This window comes from Channa argus, chromosome 4 (genome assembly GCF_033026475.1).
Source record: "Channa argus isolate prfri chromosome 4, Channa argus male v1.0, whole genome shotgun sequence".
NCBI lineage: Eukaryota > Metazoa > Chordata > Actinopteri > Anabantiformes > Channidae > Channa > Channa argus.
In genome coordinates this window covers 28707951-28733783 of record NC_090200.1, presented here as the reverse complement: position 1 = coordinate 28733783, position 25833 = coordinate 28707951, and the positions used below count along the sequence as shown (strand labels likewise).

The 25833-nt window shown below is 40.5% G+C and overlaps 1 protein-coding gene across 1 annotated transcript in view; it reads right to left on the bottom strand.

The window, feature by feature from the left end:
• Positions 1–25833, bottom strand: part of LOC137126228 (cytosolic carboxypeptidase 4) — a 112627-nt gene that overhangs the window by 24382 nt on the left and 62412 nt on the right. Inside the window, exons 14-20 of the mRNA XM_067502761.1 lie at positions 17616–17696; positions 17415–17495; positions 17140–17288; positions 13101–13188; positions 12564–12696; positions 11579–11732; positions 6012–6192 (exon numbers count right to left, since the gene is read on the bottom strand). Coding sequence (XP_067358862.1) covers positions 6012–6192; positions 11579–11732; positions 12564–12696; positions 13101–13188; positions 17140–17288; positions 17415–17495; positions 17616–17696 — 867 coding nt within the window. The remainder of the gene's footprint in view (positions 1–6011; positions 6193–11578; positions 11733–12563; positions 12697–13100; positions 13189–17139; positions 17289–17414; positions 17496–17615; positions 17697–25833) is intronic.

The following is a 25833-nucleotide window of genomic DNA, read 5'->3' as shown; positions in this document are numbered from 1 at the left end:
CTCTATTTTCATTATTTACAACTCTCTTGCTCTAATCTCTCTCTCCGTCTGTCTCTGTGTGTATGTGCTGTGACCTCTCATCCTCAGCTTTGTCCCAGGGTGCAGACACAAACACAGGGATCTAACACACTTCAAACTCTTTGTAAATTGCTATTTTCCACAGCATTTGGTCCCCTCTGCCCAGCACTGCAGCTGCCTGCCCTCGGGTGTCTGTGTGTGTGAAAATTCGTTTGAGATGGCCATGTCAACAGTGAATATCCTTGAGAATTTGGTACTAGATAAAATTTGATCCTGTAAGCTTTAACTTAACCTACCGCTCACATTCATTTATTTAATTATAAACCAGCATTATTTAATCTTTGCATATGTTTTCCACTTTGTGTGAGTTTGTGTATTAAACAAACTTTCTCATCTACCTGCTTCAGTATGTTCTATATACCTATCAGTCAGAAATATTAACACTCCTGTGGGTGTTAATGTTGTGGTAGACAGGAGTCAGCATGGGAAAATGTAATCCTGGTCTCCCAGATTTTAGAGCACATAGTCAGAATTGAGTTGCGGTAGAATTGCTGGCCAACACGTCACCATTGTGAGGCTACTTTGGGGGTCATGGGAGTTTCCTCATCCAGTCTGTTTTATTGATTTGAAGAAGACATATGACTGTGCCCCTCAGGTTATTGTATGTGGACTATTGCAGGACCATGGGGTGACAAGGCTCTTGTTACAAGCCATCTGGTCCTTCTATAAGATGAATGAGAGTTGTATCTATATTCTTGGCAAGGAGTCAAACATGTTACCAGTTGGATCTGGCCTGCACCAGGGTTGTTCCTTGTTACTGACGCTGTTTGACATCTTCTAGAATGAAAATCACAAAGGGGTGGAGGACAGTTACATTTTGGGACCTCATATTTGCTTCTTTGCTTTTTGCTGATAATGTGGCTCTGTTGGCTCCACCAGACCACAACCTTTACCATACACTGGAGAGTTTAGCAAGTGGGTGTGGGGCAGCAGGGTTGAGAGTCAGTTACTCTACCTCCACCCCTGAGGCCTGTGGAAAATATTACTTGAATGTGCCCATTTTTTTTTTTTAAATTTGTATTAATAACTTAGTCTCATATGTAACTTGTTGTTATAGCTAAGAAGTGCACAGAACATGGCATGAATAGAATATTGTATAAGTAATAGTAAAACTGAGCACAGTGAGGGTGAAGAATGTTTGTGAGTTGTTTTGCAGATGGAAGAACAGGGGGTTGGCTGAAGAACAGGAACCAGCCTTAATGTATAAATCTCCAAATAAGGAAGACAACCTGAAAAGAGACACTCCTAGCAGGAAGCGGCAGCAGCAGCAAAACAGACTGTCTATATAAGATTGGGTCAAAGGAGAGATTGTCAGTCAGACTTTTGCCCTGACAGTCTGTGTTGTTGTTAGGTAGGAAATCTGTTCATATATTCATATTTAGATTACTTGTAACCAGAATTGAACTAAAATAATAAATGCCCTTGTAATATGGTTCCAGTTTCACACTAATTTCAAGCTCAGCAAACCAACCGGTGAAATAAAGAAAAGAGAGATGTAGAGAAAGCAGGCAGAGCAATGAATAAATCCCTGCAGTGTGATTTGACAGAACTGTGTTGCAAGACTTGCATCACACACGAGAGAGGGGGAGAGAATGTGGCCTTCAGAGAGACAGAGCAATGGAATGAAAAGGGAGAGACAGAATTGGGATGCTTTAGGTCATGAGGACCATTTGTATTAGTAAAACAGGACCATTTTTTTGTTTTTTATTATTTGTCTGTGTTGAAACAGAGGTAGATGTGCTGCTGCCTGATACACCCATGGTTAATTCTGAATGACCACAATTGAGGGAAGAGTTAATAGAGAAAAAATGTGAGATGTCATATTGTTTAAACCATGTCACGCTTTTTTGGTTGTTTTTGTTCTGTTGACTTAATCATACAGCTTAACTGAGATGCGATTTTAAAAAAAAAAAAAAAAAAAAAAAAATCAGACTGTGTACAGAAACTTTTTTGGCTCAACAAAATCTTGTGATGAAACTGAGTTGATGAGTCTTTTAAAAGTAGCATTTTTTTTATTTATTTTATCTTTGTTCAGCACTTAAATACCAGTTGGAGTTCAACTACAGCTTTGTTCCATGAAGCCAAGTTTTTCAGTTATAAGCCATAAGCAGATTTAAAAGATGTTCATTGTTTTATTTGATTAGTTCTCCTCTCTTCCTCTAGTTGTAACCATAGTTTTAAAACACACCAGTATCTTGTTGGACAAACTACACAGATGCTCACGGGTGGAAATTTTGGGCACTGGAGCAAATTGTGTATAAATACAATTAAACATTATGTGAATTACTTGGAATGCAACCACAAGGGGACACAAACCACTGTCTTCTTGTGCCAGTCCCAAGTCTGGTTAAATGCAGAGGGTTGTGTCAGAATGACTTCCATACTGGATCGGTTAGGGCCTGGGTTAACAACGACCGCCACCGGTGCTGTTGACCTACAGGGTACCGGTGGAAATTGGACTACTGTTGGTCGAAGAAGGAGAGGAGGAAGGTAAATGGTCTGCACTTATATAGAACTTTTCTACCTATTGGCACTCAAAGCGCTTTACACTGCTTCTTATTTACATTATTCACCCATTCACAATCACACACACACTCATACACCGATGGGGGAGCTGCTATGTAGCTGGCCAACAATCACGAGGAGCAAATAAGTTGGGGTTTAGTGTCTGCTCAAGGACACTTCGACATGTGACTGGAGGTGGTGGGGATTGAAACAACAACTGTGAGATTGGACAACCACTCTACCTTCCTGTGCCACAGTCGTCACACGCCCAGGTGTGTTCGTAGGCAGAGGGAGAAGAGGAAAGCTAAGAATGTAGGACTGACAGTAGGGACTTTGAATGTTGGGACTATGACAGGAAAGGCTAGAGAGTTGATTGACATGATGAAGAGAAAGTAGGTGGATACACTTTGTCCCGAAGACCAGGTGGAAAGGTAGCAAGGCTAGAAGCTTATGAGCAGGGTGCAAATTGTTCTACCATGGGTCAGATAGGAAGAGGAATGGAGTAGGAGTTATCCTGAAAGAGGAGTTTGTGAGGAATGTTCTGGAGGTGAAAAGAGTATCAGACAGGTTGATGAGTCTCAAGCTAGAAATTGAAGCCGTGATGTTCAATCTTGTTAGTGGTTATGCCCCACAGGTAGGATGTGAGTTAGAATAGAAGGAGAAATTCTAGAGTGATTTAGATGAAGTGATGCAGAGCATCCCCAGAGGTAAGAGAGTGGAGATTGGAGCAGATTTCAATGGACATGTAGGTGAAGGGAACAGAGGTGATGAGAATGTAAGGATAAGGAGATAAGGAGGAGATAAGGAGACTTGGTGGTGGAGCGAGGAAGTTCAGGATGAGGAAAATCTAGAGAGGTGGGGGTCTGCTCTGGAAATCAGAGGAATGAAGGATAACCGCAGTAAGACAGAATACATGTGTGTCAATGAGAGGGACCCAAGTGGAACGGTGAGGTTACATGGAGCAGAGGTGAAGAAGGTGCAGGACTTAGGGACAACAGTTCAGCGCAATGGAGAGTGTGGAAAAAAGGTGAAGAGGTGAGTGCAAGCAGGTTGGAATGGGTGGAGAAAAGTGTCAGAGAGGCCAGACTGAGGTGGTTTGGACATGTTCAGAAGAGAGACTGTGAATATGTCGGTAAAAGGATGCTGAGGTTGGAGCTGCCATGCAGGAGGTCTAGAGGAAGACCAAAGAGGAGAATTATGGATGTAGTCAGAGGACATGAAGTTAGTTGGTGTGAGAGAAGACATACAGAAGACAGGGTTAGATTGAGGCACATGATTCGCTGTGGCGACCCCTGAAAGGGAACGGCTGAAAGGAGAGAAGATTATATGAATTACGTGGATTTGCTGACTATGATTAGTTTTTACGAGTTGTTTATATTTATCTTGGGCCGCTATCACATTATGGGTACATTTGCACACTTTTGCTGCTGCTGTTACATGGAAATTTCCCCACTGTGGAATAGTGGGGAATAGTCATCTTATCTTATCGTCTGTAGGTTTCTTGTCAGATGAGCTGGAGTAGCTCCTCTGCAGCCTTTTTCATCTTAACATTGACGATAGTGACTTTTACATGCAATGATAAATGATTTATGAAACAAATTAGTCATGCAGTTATTTTCCCTAGTGTAATATTAGAATAAAATTTTTAAAAGTGTCTCTCTCTACTCCTGAAGTGATACGGTTCACAGGCCTCTAAAACTGCATGTATGACCTGAACATGCACTAAGTTTGAGAGTTATCACCATTTAATTCTCAACATTCCCATAATCATATTTAGTTTAGAGGCCCACTGAGCGGTACCCTTTCTCACCTTTTTAGAGCACATTGATATTGCATTTCATTGTTTCTTTGATCGACCACTTCACTTACACGTCTATGGAGTCTGAACGTGAGCTATCTTTTGTCGGTCAAAGTTAGTGAAGGATTATGGTATGAAAACACAAACTACTCCTGTTTTGGTGTTGTGGTCCACATTGAATGAAAGCATAGAATAGAACTCAGCAGGGGTCCCACCACACCCATTTCACTGTGACATCACCTGAACCAGTGCTGATCTGCTGTCCCCCAGTAAAATAGAACAACCCCCTATATTTGACATTGGATTTATTTATTTTTTTGGTTAAAGCAACATAGCTTAACTTTATCTTTTTAGGTATAGTGTGTAATTTATTATAGAGATATTACAATGCAATAAGACTAAACACAAATTTTTTGAACAATTCTGCTGAATTGTGTCTCTCCCCAGCTCATATGGTGGGATTCTGAGATGTCCCCAGGCCAGATCCAGAGGCCATATATAATCTCTAATTATATTCACGAGGAGTTACTACAGCACTCAACACTTGTAATGCAATAAATACAGAAATTCTAACAGAGTTACAGTGGATTCTAATTACTACATGTAACTCAATCTAAACATTTGATCAGGAGTGAAACTTTACTTAGAGAAACACTGTCTGCAATTCTGGCAAAGACATGGTCGTCGGAGCTGATCGTGACCATCTGTGTACAGATTCAGAAGTGTCCCTATAGAGAACCTTAAGTCTAATCTATTTCTATAGATATGTGCCTATTCATTCCTCTGGTAAGCTTCTAAAAACATTTTAACCATCTAATTTAGTACAGATACAGCACAGCAAAGAAGGAAATGAAACTTAACATAAAATAACCCCATAAAGATGTGACCACTTACCCAGTGTACAAACTCAAAAGACCAGGTAAAATCACAACAAGCCACGTAGATGATGAAACAAACTCTTTCAGTCTCTCCTGTTTAGACCCTCTGCTCGGGCCAACTGTTCCAATGTGACTGAGCAGTGATCACAGCTAAATATCCAGCATGTTGGCACCTTGTAACAAAATGCTAAACTGGCCCAAACATAGATTTCATTACAGTTTGTGTTTGTGTGATATTTCTTGATAATTTATTTTTCATTACTAAAGTGTACCTGACAAGCCAGGTCCAGTAGCCCAAGATGATCAAATCTACGCTCAAAACAATTAATTCTTTTGTAAAGGAAAGCAGCTCAGATAGGTCGGAGAACAATATCAACCCTGAATACACTAAATATAAAGCTCCAACTGCTCAGAGTAAACTCAGTGCATGGTCCCCTGGCCCCACATTCACTATTCATATCAAGAAGAATAGTGAACATCTGCAAAAATAATTATCTATATATAAATTTGGGTTAAAAATGTACATGTCCTGCGAAAATATCCAGTTATCTGTTTTATTACACAGTTATATACCATATTTCACAGTATAAGCTTTTGCCATGAGTATTGTTGATGGTTACTTTCATGTATGTGTCTCTACCTGACATTAAGTTATATTCATAATTAATTCCATTTACCTTTGCTGCAATTCACCACATTAATCTCTAAGGCAAAATACATCATATGGTGTGGATTTCCTGCCTCCCACTTACGTGCCGTTGATGACTCCATCTGGGTTGAGCATGGGGATAATCCTAAATACAAAGGCTTCCCTCACACACTGGGCCACTGGGTCATTGCTGCACAAGAAATCCAGGGTGCCCCTCATCACCCAGCTGGCATTGGACTCACCGGGATGGACTCGGCCTGTCAGCACAATACAGGGACGATTACCTGCAGAAAGACACATACATATTTGTCATTTGCCTGGCAATATCGTATGTTCAGCAGTATATGGAGACATAGAGATTCTACAACTTGCTCAGTAACAATACATTGTGTTTTCAGGTATTATATCTTTAAAGGTCAAGCAAAGAAAGTGGTGATTTGTCAATCAGCACTCACTTAAAAGCTGCCTCAATTTGTTATCTACACAGCCTGTTCTTATTCCCAAGGTCTCAAAAATAACTGCTTAGTCCACAACCCATTTGCACAGGTCTGTCAACCAAGTGGTTGGGTCTTTTAACAAGATATAGGACTTCACCAATTGGCTTGATTGCCACTGTGAGAAAGGGTACCAGTAGTGTCCAAGTAAGATGCCAAAGGATCTAATAAATATCAATATTTGACGCCTTGGGAAGCATCTTTATGTATCGCTGTGGGAAGGTTCTCTGAGTGTCACGCATCATTCAATTATCTTGATCAGGTCTTTAATTTAATTTATGCTGAGGGTTTATCCTCTTTGTGTATAACAATAATGTACGAAGCTGTCAGTAATAGTGACAGCTGGTCAATTATGTTGGCTACCAGGTCTGCATTTTGTTGATTAAAGGTCACTTTAACAACTTTTGACTTAAACTACAGCCATGTAAATATCCACATTACTGTCATAATCTTGCCCTCAATTCCTGCCTCTGGACTTTTATTTTGTTTCCCCGTTTCCTGTTCTTAGTCCTTTCCATTTAGCTTTACCTTTTGTTATCGCTCATTATTGTTTGCACCTGTTCCCCTTACTATTTAGGTCCAGCTTTCCCCACAGTTCCCTGCCAGATCCTGATCTTACTCCTTGTCCACATAACGACTCATGATTTACCTCACCCGGGCAATCCTTACTCAATTGGACTCTATTTCCCAGCAACTTTTGAGGTTTGGTGTGTTAATTAGTTATTGTGTTAATTTGTCCCCTTAGTCTTTTCCGAGTGTTAATTTGGTTGCCCCCTTTGTAGTCGAGATTTTGTAGTCTTATTTAAACCTTAGTTGTTTCCCTAGTGTTTATTTTGATTTACTATTTATCGCTTCTGTTGTCGATTCAGTTTTGCAGTGACTGTTTTGTTTTCTTTAACTTAATGTCGGGTTGATAGTTTGTGTTTAGCCTTTATGTTTAGCATTTGCTGCTGCCATATGCCTTTAACATCCTCATTTCAGGAGCGCCCCTATTATTTCAAGGGTCTCAGATGTAATAGGAGAGCCAAACCTCAAACCAAATCACTAATCTAGGGTACACCTCACTCAGCTCCCGCCTCAGCTCCCACCTTAAATCTCCAGCTTGATCACCATGAAGTCACACCTTTCACATTATAACCAGTTCCTGACTCAGCCCAGGACTGCATCACCAACAAGAACTCTGCCCCTTTCCGTGATCCTGTTTCTGGGTCAGATGAGGCTACTGTTGTTTTTAAGGCTGGTTCTAGGCCAACCCTCCCCAGTTGTCCAACTAACTCACCAGTTTTACCAGCACCGTATGTTAACCCGCAAGAGCAATACCCAGTAATCCACCAGCTACTAGTTAAACTCCAAGAAACCATAGCAACCTCCAGGGATCCCGAGGCTTGCCTTTCTGCAGCACGCCAGCTGGAGGAAGTGGTCCGCTCCAGATCCTGGCTGTTGAACTTGCCTGAGGTGCCCACCTTTCTAGCAAGGTTGAGGGCTTTCAGGACGTAGGTGAGTCGACCTCAACACACTTCTGCCCAGAACTGTTCGCTGGGCTCGGAGTTGGCCAATGTTTCACCGGTTCAGGCTCTTGTCCCTGAGACCACCGACAACCACCGGAACTCACCCCTGCCTTGGTCAACACCCCTGAGAGCGCTTCGGATGCACTGCCTGATCCTGACTCAGCTCCTGCTCCAGGACGGGTCGACGCCACCCCTTTAGCTCCTGCTCTTGGGCAGGTCGCCACTGCCACTTATCTCCTGCTCACGGGAAGGTCAAAGCCACTACATCAGCTCCTGCCACAGGGCGGATCGATAACGCCCCCTCAGCTCCTGCTCCCGGGGGGATCGACACCGCCACCTAAACTCCTGCTCCCGTCTCCGAGCGGGTCGACGCCGCCACCTCAGCCCCTGATCCTGTTCCTATTCTCCTGACTTCGGGTTAGCTGGCATCCTGTCTATTGCTGTTACCAAGCTGGCCAACAGTTCTCCTGGTCCCAAGCAGGTTGCCACCCTTCTTCCAGGGGCAGCCATCACAGCAGCTGTTCGCCAGCTGGACTTTAGTCGGTATTGTGCATAGTATTGTGTGTTGTATTATGTTTCTGTGTACTGATGATGTCATTAGTCACATCATAGAGCTTTGATAGTTTGCCTTTGAGGGTTGCCTTTTTAGTTTACCTTTTAAGTTTTGTTTCCCAGTCGTCAAGGAAACAAAGGATAGCAATGATTTTGTTCAGTTCAGCTCAGCTACTGAAGGGCGCAGACGTAACATGGTAGCTGGAGCAGAGGAACTGACTACAAGAGAGCATGCTGTTCAGCTCAAGTACTGAAGGGTGCAGATGTGACACTGTAGCTGATGCAGAGGAACTAACTACAAGGTGTTGTGGACCGCAACAAGGTAGAAGAAAAAGGTTTGGTGTGTAGCTTTGGAGGCACACAGTTTCTTAGAGTTCTGTGAGTTCAGTCATACTTTGAGAAACTTGTTTGATAAAGCTGTTTGCGATGTGCTTGTGAGAGTACTGTACTTAAACTTGTATGTACAATTGGTCCATCATCGGCAAAGTTGGGAAGCATTTTACATTTACATTTACAATTAGTCATTTAGCAGACGCTTTTATCCATGTGACCAGCGCCTGTACAATGAGTTGGGTTGTATATTCCGTGATGTAGGGTCTGATCTTCCTGATGTTGTAAAGAGCAAATCTGCAAGCCCTAGAGACTGAGGAGATGTGGTCCTTAAAGCTCAGTTGGTCGTCGATGATGACCCCCAGATTTTTGGCCGAATTAGTGGGGATAATCACTGTAGATCCAATGTTGATGCTGATGTTGTGTTGCATCAAAGGCCTGGCTGGGAAGACAAGGACTTCGGTCTTAAGAGAGGTTGAGTTGAAGGTGTCTCTCACTCATCCAGGCTGAGATGACTGAGAGACAGGCAGAAATACGCGATGAGACAGTGGAGTCGTCCGGTGGAAAGGACAGGAAGAGCTGTGTGTCATCAGCGTAGCAGTGATAGGAAAGACCATGTGAGTGAATGATAGCACCTAGGGATGAAGTATAGATAGAAAAGAGGAGAGGACCAAGAACTGAGCCCTGCGGCACACCGGTAGAGAGGCTATGAGAGTTAGAAAGATGCCCCCTCCAGGATACCTTGAAGCTTCGTCCTGATAGGTAAGAACAAAGCCAGTCTAGAGCTGATCCAGAGATGCCCAAGTCAGAGAGTGTGGACAAGAGTATCTGATGGTTCACAGTGTCAAAGGCTGATGATAGATCAAGAAGAATTAAGACAGATGATTGACCTGTGGCAAGTACAATGAATGTTCAATGTTTGTCATTCAATTCAATTCAATTCAATTCAACTTTATTTATATAGCGCCAATTCACAACAAAGTCATCTCAGGGCACTTTACAGAATAAAGTCAAGATTATAAAGATATATAAAGAGAACCCAACAATTCCCCCTGGAGCAAGCCATACGCAACAGTGGAGAGGAAAAACTCCCTTTAACGGAAGAAACCTCCAGCAGAACCAGGCTCAGGGTGGACGGCCATCTGCCACGACCGGTTGGGGTGAGTGGAAAGGGGAGAGAGAAAAGAACAGAGCAACAAAAAGCAATAACAAAACATCGGGCAGATTGGTAGGACCAGTAGCTGCACGCTGGAAGACACACAGCTTCAAAGCCGGGGGACACCTGCAGAAAGGGACAGAGAGAGGGGGACAGAGGGGGACAGAGGAGGACAAAGACAACTACGGGAGAGAACACACAGAGTTAATGACATACAGTGGTGAGAATTGCGGGGTGAGAGGAGAGATGGTCAAGAGGAGGAAAGGAGCTCAGTGCATTGGGGGGTGGGTCCCCCAGCAGTCTAAGCCTATGGCAGCATAACTATAACTAACTATATGCTTTATTCATACAACGATCTCTGGAGTGCTGGAACATCAGAATCGAGTAAGATCGCCTCTACACACTGCCTCGTAAAATTTAGACAGTTCCTGTTGTTGATCAGCTGTGTGTTCATCGTTTTTTTTCCTTTCTCTCCCCCTGCATTGTCACTCTGCTGTGACACAAACACACACACACACATACACACACAAAATCCGAAAGCAGTGTTTTCTGTCACTATACAGGTAAAAACTGTGTGCCAGGCTTTCAAAATAAGTCAAAAGTGGAGGAAAATCAGATTATTCTTCTGCTGCATGAATACACAGATTTTCAGAAACCAGGTTTCTAGTTCTGAAGTGCATGCAAACACTGTTCCCTGATCACACAAGAAAGCCAAGGTCTCTTAATAACTTGGTTACTTAAGTGCATGTAAATGCAGTCAAAGGAGAGGGATCTCCATTATCAAGCACCCAAAGGTGACAAATGGAATGTTGGCCATCATGGATGGATTACTGAACAGGACTACTGAATAGTCATATTTCTTGTTTTAAAGACCTTGGGAGAAAAAAATTACCAAGGGGTGGCAGTGGTTCAGTTGGTAGAGTGGAGCCCGGCTCTCCCTGACCAAATGTCGAATTGTCCCTGCACAAGGCACTGAACCCCAAACTACTTATCCCCCACCCCGAGCTGTGCAGTGCTGGTCCAAAGCCCAGTAAAATTGAGGAGGGTTGTGTCAGGAAGGCCATCCAGTGTAAAAATGTGCCAAATCAACATGCAGACTAATGTTGTGACCCTAAACTTATTGGATAAGCCAAAAAAGACCAAAAAAAGGAGAAATAAATTACCACAACAGATGTAAAACAACACAAAAATGTGACACAAAAGTACTAAAAAACAGATACAGAAGGTCGAAAAACAAATAAACAGATTCAAAAATGCACAAAATAAAGGCTGGGGGGGCTTTTTATGTTTGCACCCAGGAGTGCATTTTCTCATAATCTCCATGGTTGCTATGATCACAGGTGTCAGAACCACTGGTCATGGTGCTCATGCTGATCCCTGTCCATTAAAACCAAAAATTAATGTATTAATGTTGTGTCTGATCTGTGTAGAGACCCAATATGAAGATCCTCTTCCTCTTAGAATAATGACTACAAGCTAACATTAAAGATTAATTTAGATTTTTTTATCACTGGTGAAATCACACAGCTACTTTAATTCCTAAAACACCAACTCTGCAGGAAATGAAAAACTTTCTTCACACAGATACACAAACACACACACACACACACATACACACACACACACTCACGTAGCTGTTGCATGTCTTTCCAGGCTGTGCTGGCAGGACAGGCAGTGATGGTGACCAATGGACAAGTATTTCCGGACAAAGTTCTGCAAAGAATCTGCTGCTGGAAAAACACCTTGGCAGGATCCACTGATTTCTGCAGCACCTTCAGATGAGCCTAAAAGACACAATAAATATACACATGTGGAGTTGAATAATGTGTATATGCAGATCAGCCACAACATTAATACCACTTGTTGGCTTTAAAACATTGTGGATGGGTCAACAAATGGGACTTTCCCATATTGGACTGGAATCCACTGCAAACAACTTTCTGTTTTTGTTGTGACCACAAGGACATACAGTATGTACATACATGACTTTGCGTAATATTAAGCAAGGAGAGACTTTAAGCCTAACCGTGAATTTTCCCAGCCGCCATTTTTGGGCCACTGTAAGAGGCAACGGGGTCCATTTTGTTGCAATTTCAACAGCCATCTACTGACTGGGGGGGGGGGCGCTCTTTCAACAAATGATTTTGTGGATTCACCCATAAGCATCCCTTATTAATTACAATGTCAATTATCTCTTCCACACGCCTTTATAAGTTGTTTTTATTTTTACTCCCCTATGGAGAAAGTGTAGGATGGAGATATTTCCACAGTAATATAACTGTTGCTCCACTGGTCTACCAGCTCAGACAGACGGACTGAGGGAAATATGACACAGCATTGGACGCATTTTAAGAAAGATTTGGGGCTTTAGAGAAATCATTTGAAAGTTTAAGCCCCGCCCCCGACTCTACTGATGGTTTTATCATGTTTTCAGTGACACAGCAGTAGTAAAAGCCCTGGAAGAAGTAAAAATGAAAGTCTGTAGTGCACTTCTGTTAAGAGTTAATTCATATTATGCAGTGGAGAAACTTCATGAGTAAATAGTTGCTTATTAATATATAAAAGGACAATCAGATGGGAAGGTGCATGTATAGTATGGACGGAAGGGCTAGTACTTTCAGTGCAGAGTATGTGTAAGGATAATGGTAGGCCAGGTAGCAGACATCCTCATTGTGCTTGAAGGTGATGGTAAACGTCAGCGTGTAAAAGGTTGTTTTTCCTCTGCCTCGAATGGAGCAAAAATGGTTCCTGGAGGAGAGAGCAGAGTGAACAAGAAACAATAATATGTGCAGTGAGTGCTTACTGCTAGAGCATTCTGTTTGTCCCTAGAGAATCAAAGTGCAACAGCCTTTGTAAGCTCTTTGGTACTGTATAGTTGTATCTTGCCCGGATTTTACATTATGGTAAATCATATGTTTTACCACTCAGTTATGGCTAATCTATACTACATACAAAAGGCTGAAGAATGTTACAGTTTTCAGAACCACTCTGGTAAAAGGTGTTGAAGGGAGAAAATTGCAATGACACATTTCTGAGAACAGAATCCCTTTCATCAAATCTGCTTAATTCATGCTTTATGTAGTTGTTAAAAATCTTAAATTTTATGTTATGGTTTTGGATCTGGAAAAAAATATTTTGTTCTTCACTCATACCTGAAATAACAAATATCAGTTCCCGTCCTGACCCAGTGTGGTCTACCTTCCAGTGCTTCCCTTACTGAGTATAGTACTGGCTGCATTCCTGGAGTACACACACACACACACACACACACACACACACACACACACACACACACACACACACATACAGATAGACAGTCAGCCACATGGGACAGACGTGGTGTCATGGCAGTAAACTGGTGGAAATGTCATAACGGTGCATCGGGGTGTGTTCACTCCAGTCTGCTAAATGTGACAGACTCTGTGGGAATCTGCATAAATTACTATTTGTATTTATTCATGTATAGCGACAAGTACAGAGCATTGCCCAGTGGCACATATCATACAGTATAAGATAGTTCTACTGGTGGTCTCTTAATGAGTGTCTAGGTTTATGAACAGTAGCCAAAGGTCCCCTTACTGCTCCCCAAGGACATGCCCTTGGTTAAGGCCATTGCATGAAACGAGGCCCATGCAGACTTGGTGCATGCCTACTTATATTTCAAACTCTGGGTCTACTTGTTGGTGATTGCATTATTGATTGAGTGGAATCCTGACCCAGCCATGTTTTATCCCCCTCTTTCCAACACCAACGTAGAAGTACTTTAAAGTTTTGACAAAAAACTATAATGTCTAGATTCACCTGATCTCTTCTACTACTAGCAGCCGTTAAAGGCTCATGCTACTATAAACACATTATTTGCTGCAAATGGTGCACATTCACCTGCAGAGGAGCTGGCATACAATCCTCCACTGGAAGCTTGTTACAGCCCTTACTGTGTCACTGTCAGCCACTAATTACCCTTGATACTGATAGTTGGTTGTAAAGCCTTTAGCAGTAACACCTGCAACCAAACCCTTCATATAACTGAAAATCAGTGTTTCACATAGTTTTTAGATGATTTGCTAAATAGTTGTAATCCCACCGCATTAAGGGTTTTGAGCATGCATTACATTTTTGAAGATCCTGACATTTCATTGACCATGTCAAAAACATAGTTTCTTTTGAGGGGTGCTTGACTATGCTTAACTGCAGTTATGATGACCATGCCTTGTTGGATTTCCGCCAGATGTAGTGAGACCTTCGTCCAGTCAATTAAACTTTCATCTCATTCGTCTAAAGAAAATTCTGCTTAAAGCTTTAAGGTATATCAACATGTGCTCTTTATGTTGATTTAGGTTAGCAGTGGTTTTGAAAATGGTTTGAAAATAATTTGGCAGAGGATAAATTAAAAGATTAGAATCATTTTTTGAGACTTGCAGTACTGTATATCCAAAAATGGAAAGAATCAAGAAAGTGGCAAATAATTCTTCATTACACTGTACTTTTGTAGTTTAACTTTACAATCTGGAGCCCGTGGGTTTCATATCCCTACTAAGCATAATGCAGTAATGCTTTTTGTCTTGGTTCACAAATAAACTACTGCTCAGCATAAAGGTATAATGTATTTACTGTAGACATGGGGCTTTAAATATGAAAGAGCTATTCTTGCTGAATCAAATATTCAAAGGTTAAAAGTAAATAGCTGAATGACTTAGCCTGCTAGGATTTTTACAGTGTGTCAGGAGAAATGCCATTCTGTGTACAATGCAATACTGACTTTTTTGGAACAGATATCCTTCCTATTCATTACATTCTTTCTGTGATAAAACCGATTTCTTGAGCCTGCATTAAAAAAAGCCAATTTTTCAGTACAAAGGGCATAATATGAATCAGGGTGTAGTATTTTTGATAAACTGAGATTGCTACTGGAGTGCTCTTATTTTGTTGTAATGGATGGTCTATTATAGCAGGGCCCACTATTGTGCATGTGGAGCTGACTCCAAGATGGAAGAAAATATGAACAAGAAAAAAACATACAGGGGTGAAAAAAAAGTTGGGATGGTTAGGTTAACGGTAAGGGGCTAGGAAAAGTATTATGTCAATGAATGTCTCCACCTTGGCTGTGTAAACGTGTGTACATGGGTGAAATTACCAATTAACATTTACTCAGGTTGCTACAGTATTACAAAGTAATTTTTTTAGCATATTTTTTAAAAATTGAAAATTTCTTGTACTTAAGTACATTTAGCGTATTTTTTTTACTGAGCTACAATTTAAATCGTCAGTTACTGGACCATGACCATGCATTAAGACAGTGTAGTCAGCTGCCTGCCAGCCAGGGCTATGCAGCTGGGGTCTATTGCAGCTGGCCAACACTCACTGGGAGCAACTAAGGGTTCATGTAACCAAAGAATCTGGGGATCAAACTAACAACCCTGGGATTGGTGGATGACTGCTCTACCTCAGTGGAGACAATCCCTTTCTCTCTCTGTGTGTATAGTTCAGCATTACATCTGGAGACCTATTTTTGTACATGATTGCTGATCTCCGTGGTGATTGGGGATTTTGGGGCTAAAGGATTAAAATTTAATTTTTTGACCTGTGACCTAATCAAATCCAAGACTACAACTAGCTATTATGTTGCAGGGTGTATTACTTTAATGTATGTTTCACTATTTTACGATCTCTGTTTTTCAAACATTCCTTGAAAATTTTTGTTAATTCTTCGTTTTGCTCTTTTTGACAATTCACAATACGGGGATCCAAACCTTCTCACCCAGCTGTAAATAGTAATTTAAGTTGAAGACTTGTTGGTAATGAAATCCCCTTCTGCGGGAAAGTTGGACGGTTGTTTAGCTCAGCAATAGTTTTTGGCACAACACATGGACTGCAACCGAATACATGGGCAGGAGCTGGACTTCTTTTGCCACAGTTGTCGATGGCTTTTCAAGGCAGCAAATAATTGAGTATCACAGTAAACACTGTGTAAACATTGTCTGGGGAATAAATCCAAATTGGCCAAGATATAGTTTGAAGACTGCACTTGCATTTGGTATCTCTGCAAATGTGTTAATGATGGCAAATACTGATTGTACAGTATCTAGTATTGCTCCCATATAATTAGATTACATGTTTGGGCAAATTTGGCCACAAAACTGCATTCAATACAAGTTTGTTTTAATAATACATTGCAATACAGTAAAAAAAAATGTAAAATTGTTACAGAGGAATTAAGAGTGGTATTACCTACTGATCATTGCTAAATGAGTAGCTTTTGAACATTTCCAAAATGAGCATCATATAATGCATTATAGAGAATTTGTAACTAAAAACTGTGACTGCTCACAGTATTCACTGTTAAAATAAAAGTTAAAATATTGCACACACAAGTGATTTCACATATTTTTAGCTGATATGAAGACTGATACCTCTTTTGATTTAAGTTAGACTTTTTTTTTGGTATGATGCTGAATGCTACAAATACAAAGTTTAATGTACCTATTAAAAGGTATGGTTTCTGTGTTATCCAGTTGTAGCTCTAAGGAGATTGGGTTTTAGGCATCAAAGAGAACTAAGATATGGAGCAGCAATGGACATGTATATAATGCTTGGAGTAATGTAAGAAAGCTTGTCGTGAGGACGGTTAATGTGTTTTAGATTACACGATTATAAACACATTAGCAAAAGCTAATGTGTGAGAGCAGCTACAACTCTACAGCAACATCCAGGACTCCAGGTTCTTGGTTGAATGTCTGGAAGCTTCTAGAGAAATCCATTGCAGTTGAGCAATTCCCATGATTATGAAAATTGTTTTGGCATTGTTCTGCCAAAACACATATGGTAGCGCATGGTGTTTCATAAACGGAGCAACTTTCGCTGAAAAGAACACAAAAGAAAAAGGACGAACAAAGCACAGATTTAGAGTGACATCCTGCATGGAGAAGTATGGACAACTTGGACTGTAAAGTCTACAGGGGAATATTAAGGTAAACAAATCATAGACAACTTCAGGTAATTTTCTAGTTATTATATATAACCCTTGTTCTTGCTGATATGAGTCACACATATTAAACGTTTTAAAATATTGAGAAACATGAGAACCAGTAAAAAGTTTCAGGTTTAGTGATATTCAGTAGTTCCCTGCAGTTTCCAGACGCAGTATGAGTACACATGCTCAAGGGCACAAGATAAATACACAATGGCTCTCACCATAGTTGAACTGGCTGTTGCTCTTCTCACAGTTGATGACATTAAAACGATAGGGGGTGTCTGCCACCATGTTACTGACTTCAAAATAAAACCACTGGGTATGCTGGAAACAGTTGGCATCGGCGTTCAATATGAGATCATATTCATATCTACACAAGAAGAGAGAAGAGGACACTGTGACTATGGTATTATTGTTATGGCTTAGTGATGGGGGCTACTTTTCTCAGAACTGTGTTGAAGTGATACTTTCACATTGGATCACAATGTATCAGTACCTGCGGACCTGAACAGCCTTTCGTAGGTTTCCGCATTCAAACTTAGAGAAAAACCTCAATGAATCAGAAGGAGACTGGAGACTGTCAGACAAAAAAGGAAATGACCAGTTGAGTTGATCATTCGTGATATTTAGTGAATAATGATTTTAAAAATATTAAGAAATATATTGTAAAAAAGCTGTATATGTGTTATTTGCCTACCTGCTATCTTCTAGGTCAAAGACTACCTGGTTGATGATGTCATTATTGAGGAAACGCTGGATGTCTTCCAACACCTTCTGTCTGATAAAGACAAACACATGTAGGCATGCACATATTAACAGTGAGGGTAAAAAGAGCAAAACCTTTTTTAAACAGTAATGTTACCTTTGAACAAACTGAATTGATCACAGTTAAGTTCTTATTAAAGTTCAGGAAGTTACACAAATTCAAATAGGAGAAACCAAATCTTAGATGATTTGTAAGATAGAATTTGCTCACACCCCTACCATACTGACTCTTCTCATCATGTCATCAATGTCAGAAATCAGCAGAGATCTGTTATGCCTGTGCATTTTTCTGTTGTTTAATAGCAGGAAGCCGACAGGAAATGGGGGGATGGGAGATAGCAAGCACACCTCCAGGAGTGTTGACTGGATTAGCATTACTTACCCCACAAACAAAACTTCAAGCTTAATTTGTTTTACACCAGAAGATATTTCAATAGATGGCTGCTTGGACTGTATGAAAACATTAAGACCACCAAACTAAATGAGCAAATTCAGCATTAATATGGTTTTTAGGAATATCACACTGTAAAGTCAACACCATTCCATCTACGGTGAAGCATTGGTTTGGTGTAGGCACAAGAAAAAAGAAATTACAGAAACAGAGAGAACACCAGTTTCCACTGGTTTTGTAGTATGTGTAACAACATTACACATAGATGACAAACTACTAAACATTTGATTCTTGCAAGAACAGTGTCCTGAAAAGGACAAATCATTTGTTTTATTATGAAATCTAGACATAGTAAGATGGATTTCATTTACCTGAGCCAAATTATTGAAACAATGTTTTAAAGTACAACATAGTGAAATATATAAAACCTAATATTTGAATGCACCACCAAATTGTGGGTTTCTTTTTTTGCTTTGCTTTTCGGGCTATACTACAGCCTGGAACTGTTGTGTACTTTAGTAGGTGAAAAGCATGTTCAGATGGGTTTAGGTCTTGTTATTGTCTTAGTCAGTCTAAAACTTTTCACTTTTTCCCTTTGATGAAGCGCTTTGTTTAGTTAACATTAGGTTTTTGATCATTGTCTTGGTAAAAGATGAAGCTCCTCCACATTAGGTTTGATGTATTTCACTGCTACATCATGAATTCTATCATCAATAAAGATCAGCGATGCAACAGGAACGATCATGACTTATATTGGTGCTGGACGTACCATTTACTGTAGAGTCACTGTTTTAAACTGAATGGGCACTGTCATGAGAACAAAACCAACAAAAATACAAAACTACGTTAGGGTTAGGGTAAACAACTTAGACCTCTTCAAGATTATGTTAACGCATAACATGGGTTAGAATTAGGCACAGAAACTTCAAGGTAAGGTTAAGTTACAAGACAAGCTACATAAAAAAAAAAAAAAAACGCTACATACGGTGACAACATCATACACGTATTTCCTTACTATAGTTACCCTGTGCATCACTCGTAACATAATTTAAGCACACAATACCTCACACTGGAGTCAAACCCAAGGTCTCCTGTGTCTTTTCCCATCTACCTTACTACCAGATAAATGGTTAAATGATGCACTTATATAGCACCTGTCAACCTATTGGTACTCAAAGCACTATACACTGCTTCTCATTCACCCATCCACACTCACATTCACACAGACACTGATTGGGAAGCTGTTATGCAGTTGGCCAACACTCACCAGGAGCAACTAAATTACGGTTCAGTGTCTTGGTCAAAGACACTTTGACATTCAATATTCAACATTCAAAGAACTTTATTCATTCCATAGGGAAATTGCGTTGCTATGTTACAGCTGCTCTAAGCTACGCCAGAAAAGTAGAAAGAAAAATAAAGCACCTTAACCAATCCAAGGAGAAACAAATAAACAAATACAAACTATTGAAATACAACTAAAACAAAAAAAGATAAGATAGATGAGTTAAATAATAATTTACCGTAAAAAAACATAAAGTAAATAAAGCAAATAATAGATTTTCCATTTAGACCGGTCATCCCTCCTTTTTACAGAAGGGGGATGAGTTAAAACGTTTAACAGCCACTGGGAGAAAGGATCTGTTGTGGCGTTCTGCAGAACACTGGAGTCTCTGGCTGAAAGTGCTCCTCTGCGCAGCAAGCACACAGTGTGGTGGGTCACATGCACCGTCACATGCGCCGTCTGCGGAGGCGGAGGGAGAAATATAGAAGGCAATCAATATGGCATGTAAGAACTCTCAGCATTTAGTATGGGTAGAGGCCCACTGATGATGTCAGGGCAACAGACTCTTTAACAGTAACATGACCAGTTTGACACTGTTTGAACAGTTTGACAACTGTTGTTGTAGACGACTAGGCCCCCTCCATTCCTAGTTCCACTTTCCTCTCTCCTCCGATCTGCCCACACTGTGCCAAAGCTGTCAATACTGATGCATGTATTGGGCTTACTGTCCTGAAGCCATGTCTCTGTAAAACAAGTTAGACTACACTGTCGAAAGATATTGGCCTTCCCCCCAGTGCAGTCAACTCGTCCACCTTGTTCTCCAGAGAACTCACATTGCCTATAATCAGAGATGAGAGATGCGGTTTGAATTTTCTCACTTTCGATCGCCTGTTTTCTTTTCCAACCCTCCACTTTTTACCAGCTCATTGACCTCTCGCTTCTTTCCTCCTTATTTCATCCGGGATGTTTAAAGTCTGAACGAAACTTAAAATCCCGGTGCCACTCTGCTGCAGGCCGATCTGCCGTTCCATACAGCTGTCATGCTGGGCGTTGGTCATAGCTTGAAGCAATAAAGTTCCACTGATGATAATAAACAAAGATAAAAACTCCCTCCAAACTCCCTCCAAGTGAGAGAGGGTACACTTTACAGAACAAATTAGTTCCTTAACTATACTAAGAATTCAATTCAATTCAATTCAATTCAATTCAACTTTATTTATATAGCGCCAATTCACAACAAAGTCATCTCAGGGCACTTTACAGAATAAAGTCAAGATTATAAAGATATATAAAGAGAACCCAACAATTCCCCCTGGAGCAAGCCATAGGCAACAGTGGAGAGGAAAAACTCCCTTTAACGGAAGAAACCTCCAGCAGAACCAGGCTCAGGGTGGACGGCCATCTGCCTCGACCGGTTGGGGTGAGTGGAAAGGGGAGAGAGAAAAGAACAGAGCAACAAAAAGCAATAACAAAACATCGGGCAGATTGGTAGGACCAGTAGCTGCACGCTGGAAGACACACAGCTTCAAAGCCGGGGGACACCTGCAGAAAGGGACAGAGAGAGGGGGACAGAGGAGGACAAAGACAACTACGGGAGAGAACACACAGAGTTAATGACATACAGTGGTGAGAATTGCGGGGTGAGAGGAGAGGAGAGATGGTCAAGAGGAGGAAAGGAGCTCAGTGCATTGGGGGGTGGGTCCCCCAGCAGTCTAAGCCTATGGCAGCATAACTATAACTAACTATATGCTTTATTAAAGAGGAAGGTTTTAAGCTTAGACTTAAAAGTAGAGAGGGTGTCTGCTTCCCGAATCTGAACTGGGAGCTGGTTCCACAAGAGAGGAGCTTGATAGCTAAAGGCTCTACCTCCCATTCTACTTTTGGAAATTCTGGGAACCACAAGTAGGCCTGCATTCTGAGAGCGAAGTGGTCTACTGGGATGATATGGTGCTATGAGGTCTTCTATATATGATGGAGCCTGACCATTCAGAGCTTTATATGTAAGAAGCAGGGTTTTAAATTCTATTCTAAATTTAATGGGAAGTCAATGGAGAGAAGCTAGTGAAGGTGAAATATGATCTCTCTTGCTAGTTCCAGTCAGCACTCTTGCTGCAGCATTTTGGATTAATTGCAGGCTCTTTAGGGAGTTACTGGGGCATCCTGAAAGTAGGGAATTACAGTAGTCCAACCTAGAAGTAACAAATGCATGGACCAGTTTTTCGGCATCACTTTGAGACAGTATGCTCCTAATTTTGGCAATGTTCCGTAGGTGGAAGAAGGCTGTTCTAGAGATTTGTTTTATATGTGACTTAAAGGACAGATCCTGATCAAAAATAACTCCAAGGTTCCTTGCAGTAGTACTGGAGGCCAGACTTATGCCATCTAGGGTAACAATATGGTTGGACATCATATCTCTGATATTTTTGGGCCCAAATACTATGACTTCAGTTTTGTCTGAGTTTAAAAGTAAAAAATTGTGGGACATCCAGGCCTTTATGTCTTGTAGGCATGCTTGAAGCTTTATTAACTGATTATTTTCATCTGGTTCCATAGATAAATATAGCTGGGTATCATCAGCATAACAGTGGAAATTTAGTGTGAGTGTTAGAGTGTTTTCTAATAATGTTGCCTAAAGGAGACATATATAAAGTAAAAAGTATTGGTCCTAACACAGAGCCTTGTGGAACTCCATAGCTAACCTTTGTGTGCATGGAGGATTCATCATTAACATGAACAAATTGAAATCTATCAGACAGATAGGATTTAAACCAACCTAGTGCAGTTCCTGTAATTCCAATTTCATGTTCCAGTCTCTGTAATAAAATGTTATGATCAATGGTATCAAATGCGGCACTAAGATCTAACAGAACAAGTATAGAGATGAGTCCATTATCTGAGGCCATGAGAAGATCGTTGGTGACTTTTACCAGTGCTGTTTCTGTACTATGATGAACTCTAAATCCTGACTGAAACTCTTCATACAAATTATTCCTATGGAGGTGATCACATAATTGTTTTGCGACTACTTTTTCAATTATTTTAGAAATAAAGGGGAGATTAGATATTGGTCTGTAATTGGCTAAAACACCTGGGTCAAGACAGGGTTTTTTAAGTAATGGTTTAATTACAGCTACCTTATAGGCCTGTGGTACATAGCCTGTTTCTAAAGATAGATTGATGATATCTAATATGAACGTATCTATTAAGGGTAAAGCTTCCTTGAGCAGCTTAGTTGGAATAGGGTCTAGCAGACAGGTTGTTGGTTTAGATGAGGTAATAATTGAAGTTAGCTCAGAGAGATCTATGGGTAAAAAGCAGTCTAACAGGGAGTGGGGCCTTATCCATGATTCTAGCACTGCTGCACATGAAGATCTATCTGTAATTTTTGGGGGGAGGATCTGGTGAATACTTTCTCTAATAGCTACAATTTTATTCATAAAGAAGGTCATGAAGTCATTGCTGCTCAAAGTTAAGGGAATAGTAGGCTCAACAGAACTATGGCTCTTAGTCAGCCTGGCTACAGTGCTGAACAGAAACCGGGGGTTGTTCTTGTTTTCTTCTATTAATGATGAATAATATGCTGTTCTGGCATCACTGAGAGCTTTTTTGTACGTTTTTAAACTATTTTTCCAGGCTAAATGAGATTCTTCTAACTTTCTGGAACGCCACTTCCTTTCTAACTTTCGTGTTTCCTGTTTTAAGTTGCGTGTTTGTGAACTATACCATGGAGATCGCCTCTGCTGATTTACTGCCTTCTTTTTTAGAGGGGCAACACTATCGAGTATTGTACGTAGTGAGGCTGCAGAATTGTCAACAAGATAATCTACTTGTGCAGAAGTAACATTAAGGAGACTACTTCCCATTGTATTAACATATGGTGAAGCAAATGATGAAGAAATAATTTCTTTAAATTTGTTGACAGCTTTTTCACTTAAGCATCTGCTATAGTGGAATTTTTCCCTAACTGCTATATAGTCCGTTATTGTAAATTCAAATGTTATTAAAAAATGGTCAGACAGAAGAGAGTTGTGAGGACATATTGTTAAATTATCCGTTTCAATTCCATACGTAAGGACAAGGTCTAACGTGTGACTAAAACAGTGAGTGGGTTTATTTACATTTTGGGAAAAACCAATTGAATCTAATAATGAATTAAACGCAGTGCTCAGGCAGTTACTGTCAGCATCTACATGAATGTTAAAGTCACCCACTATAATGACTTTATCTGTACTAAGCACTAAATCAGCTAGAAAATCAGAAAATTCAATCAAAAACTCTGAATAAGGGACTGGAGGACGGTACACGATAACAAATAATAGTGGTTTTTGAGTTTTCCAGTTTGGGTGTGAAAGGCTAAGAGTAAGGCTCTCAAATGAGTTATAACTATGTTTAGGTCTAGGGTTTATTGATAAGCTACAATGGAAGATTGCTGCAACTCCTCCACCTCGGCCTGTGCTTCTAGGAACATGATAATTAATATGACTTGGGGGGGTTGACTCATTTAGACTGACATATTCTTCCTGCTGCAACCAAGTTTCAGTGAGACAAAATAAATCGAATTGATGATCGCTTATTAAGTCATTTACTAACAGAGATTTAGAAGAGAGAGATCTGATATTTAATAATCCACATTTAATAGTTTTGGGGTTTTGTTCTGTAAGAGGAGTAGTCTTAACTTTTATTAGGTTATTATGATTAACTCCTCTTGTTGTCATATTTACTTTATGTAATTTAGGTCGGGGAACAGACACAGTCTCTATAGGTATGTGGGAGTTGTGGGGGGGTGACGGTTGTAAGGACACTGCAGAGAGGTGTGTAGGACTGGATCTCTGCATCCTAGGCTCAACTCTGGATTGTCATACTTTTGGTTGTCTAATAAAACCAGCCATATTTCTGGATAAGAAAGCTGCACCATCTAAAGTAGGATGAAAAATTACGGAGTCCGACATTGTAATTACACAAAGCAAGAGTAAATTAAAATAAGTACACCAAAAGAAGGAGAGCAGATAATGTGAGCAGAGGAGCCGGGAATCAAACAACCAAACTTATATTGTACTTGGGTGAAAGCACAATGCTTTGACTATTAACACAAATGTGTACCTTACGCTTCAGCAGGTAATGCAAAAGAACTGAACTAAGTAGCGCTTGGAGGTTAAGAACTGGCCTTAGTACCCAAAGCTAAACTGAAGAGTAGTTGTTTAGAACTTTTGGCACAGTTTTTATGCCATATGCCCTTCCTGACACAACCCTCCCTAATATCTACTGGGGTTGGATTGGCACTGCACGGCTGGGATGGGAATGGGCTGTTAGGGGTTCAGTCTCTTTCCCAGAGACACTTTAACATATAGCCAGGACTGGGGATTGAACCACGGACCCTGTGGTCTGTGGACAACTGCCTTACCAACCGAGCTACAACCGCCCCAGTTATTTAGAACTACTTTAGAACTACGATTGCATGAAATTAATCTCTTATTCAAATCTTTCAGTGCTCAAACTAACTTAAATTTTGTGTAATCTTAAAAGAAATGTGCTAAGTTAAAGTGCTGTTTAAAGGGCTGAGACACACTGAGGTGTGCTACAGCCAGTTTGAGGCTGTAGCACAGTGCCCATTTAATTGGCATTAAAGTTGGCACAGTGAATTGGTGTTGGTTGGTAAATCAGACCATTCTGACTAGCTTGAATCAGTGCACGAGAAGATACCATGTTATGACAGTTAAACATTTTGTGAAAAACAAATATGTCACCGTCTGCACCATTTACATATCGAGAACAATTGAGGACTGGTTAGAGATAACATTGTCTGTGATGATAATGAGAATCTCAGGTTGTGGTACAATTGTAGCTTTTGATAAAAGCATCTTCAACTGACTTTTTTTTCCAATTAGTAATCAGTTGCATGTTTTTACATTATTTTTAGTTTTTCACTGAATTTCAGTTTAGTTTATTATAATACATTACGGAATTTAGAGTTTTTATATCCATAGTTCCAGGGCTTCATCTTTTTCTTTCTGTCATTGAAGCACAGATCATGCTGTGCTACTGTACATGCCGGCCAGCTCTGACCTTGGACTAGATACACTTGTCAACCCACACAAAACCAATGTGATACAACTCAGCAGTTGGCCTTTGTTGGCACTAGTTGCGTAATATCAGCTTAGTCTGCCACAGCCCTTACAAACATTCACCAGTCACTTCATGAGTAGACTTTTTCAACAGCTTGTTAATGCAAATATATAATCAGCCAATCACATGGTAGCAATAAAGTGCATTTCGGTATGTAGGCATGGTAAAGATAACCTGCTGAAGTGTAAAAAATGGCTTTAAAAGTTCTTTTAAAAGTGCTTTTCTGTGGCACAGGAGCTGTATAGAGCTACAGTAGTTACCCTTTGTCTTTTAAGACTATGAACAGATTTAGCCATCCAGAGCACAACACAGTTGAGACCATTAACATTAGTCTAAGCAATGTAAATGCAT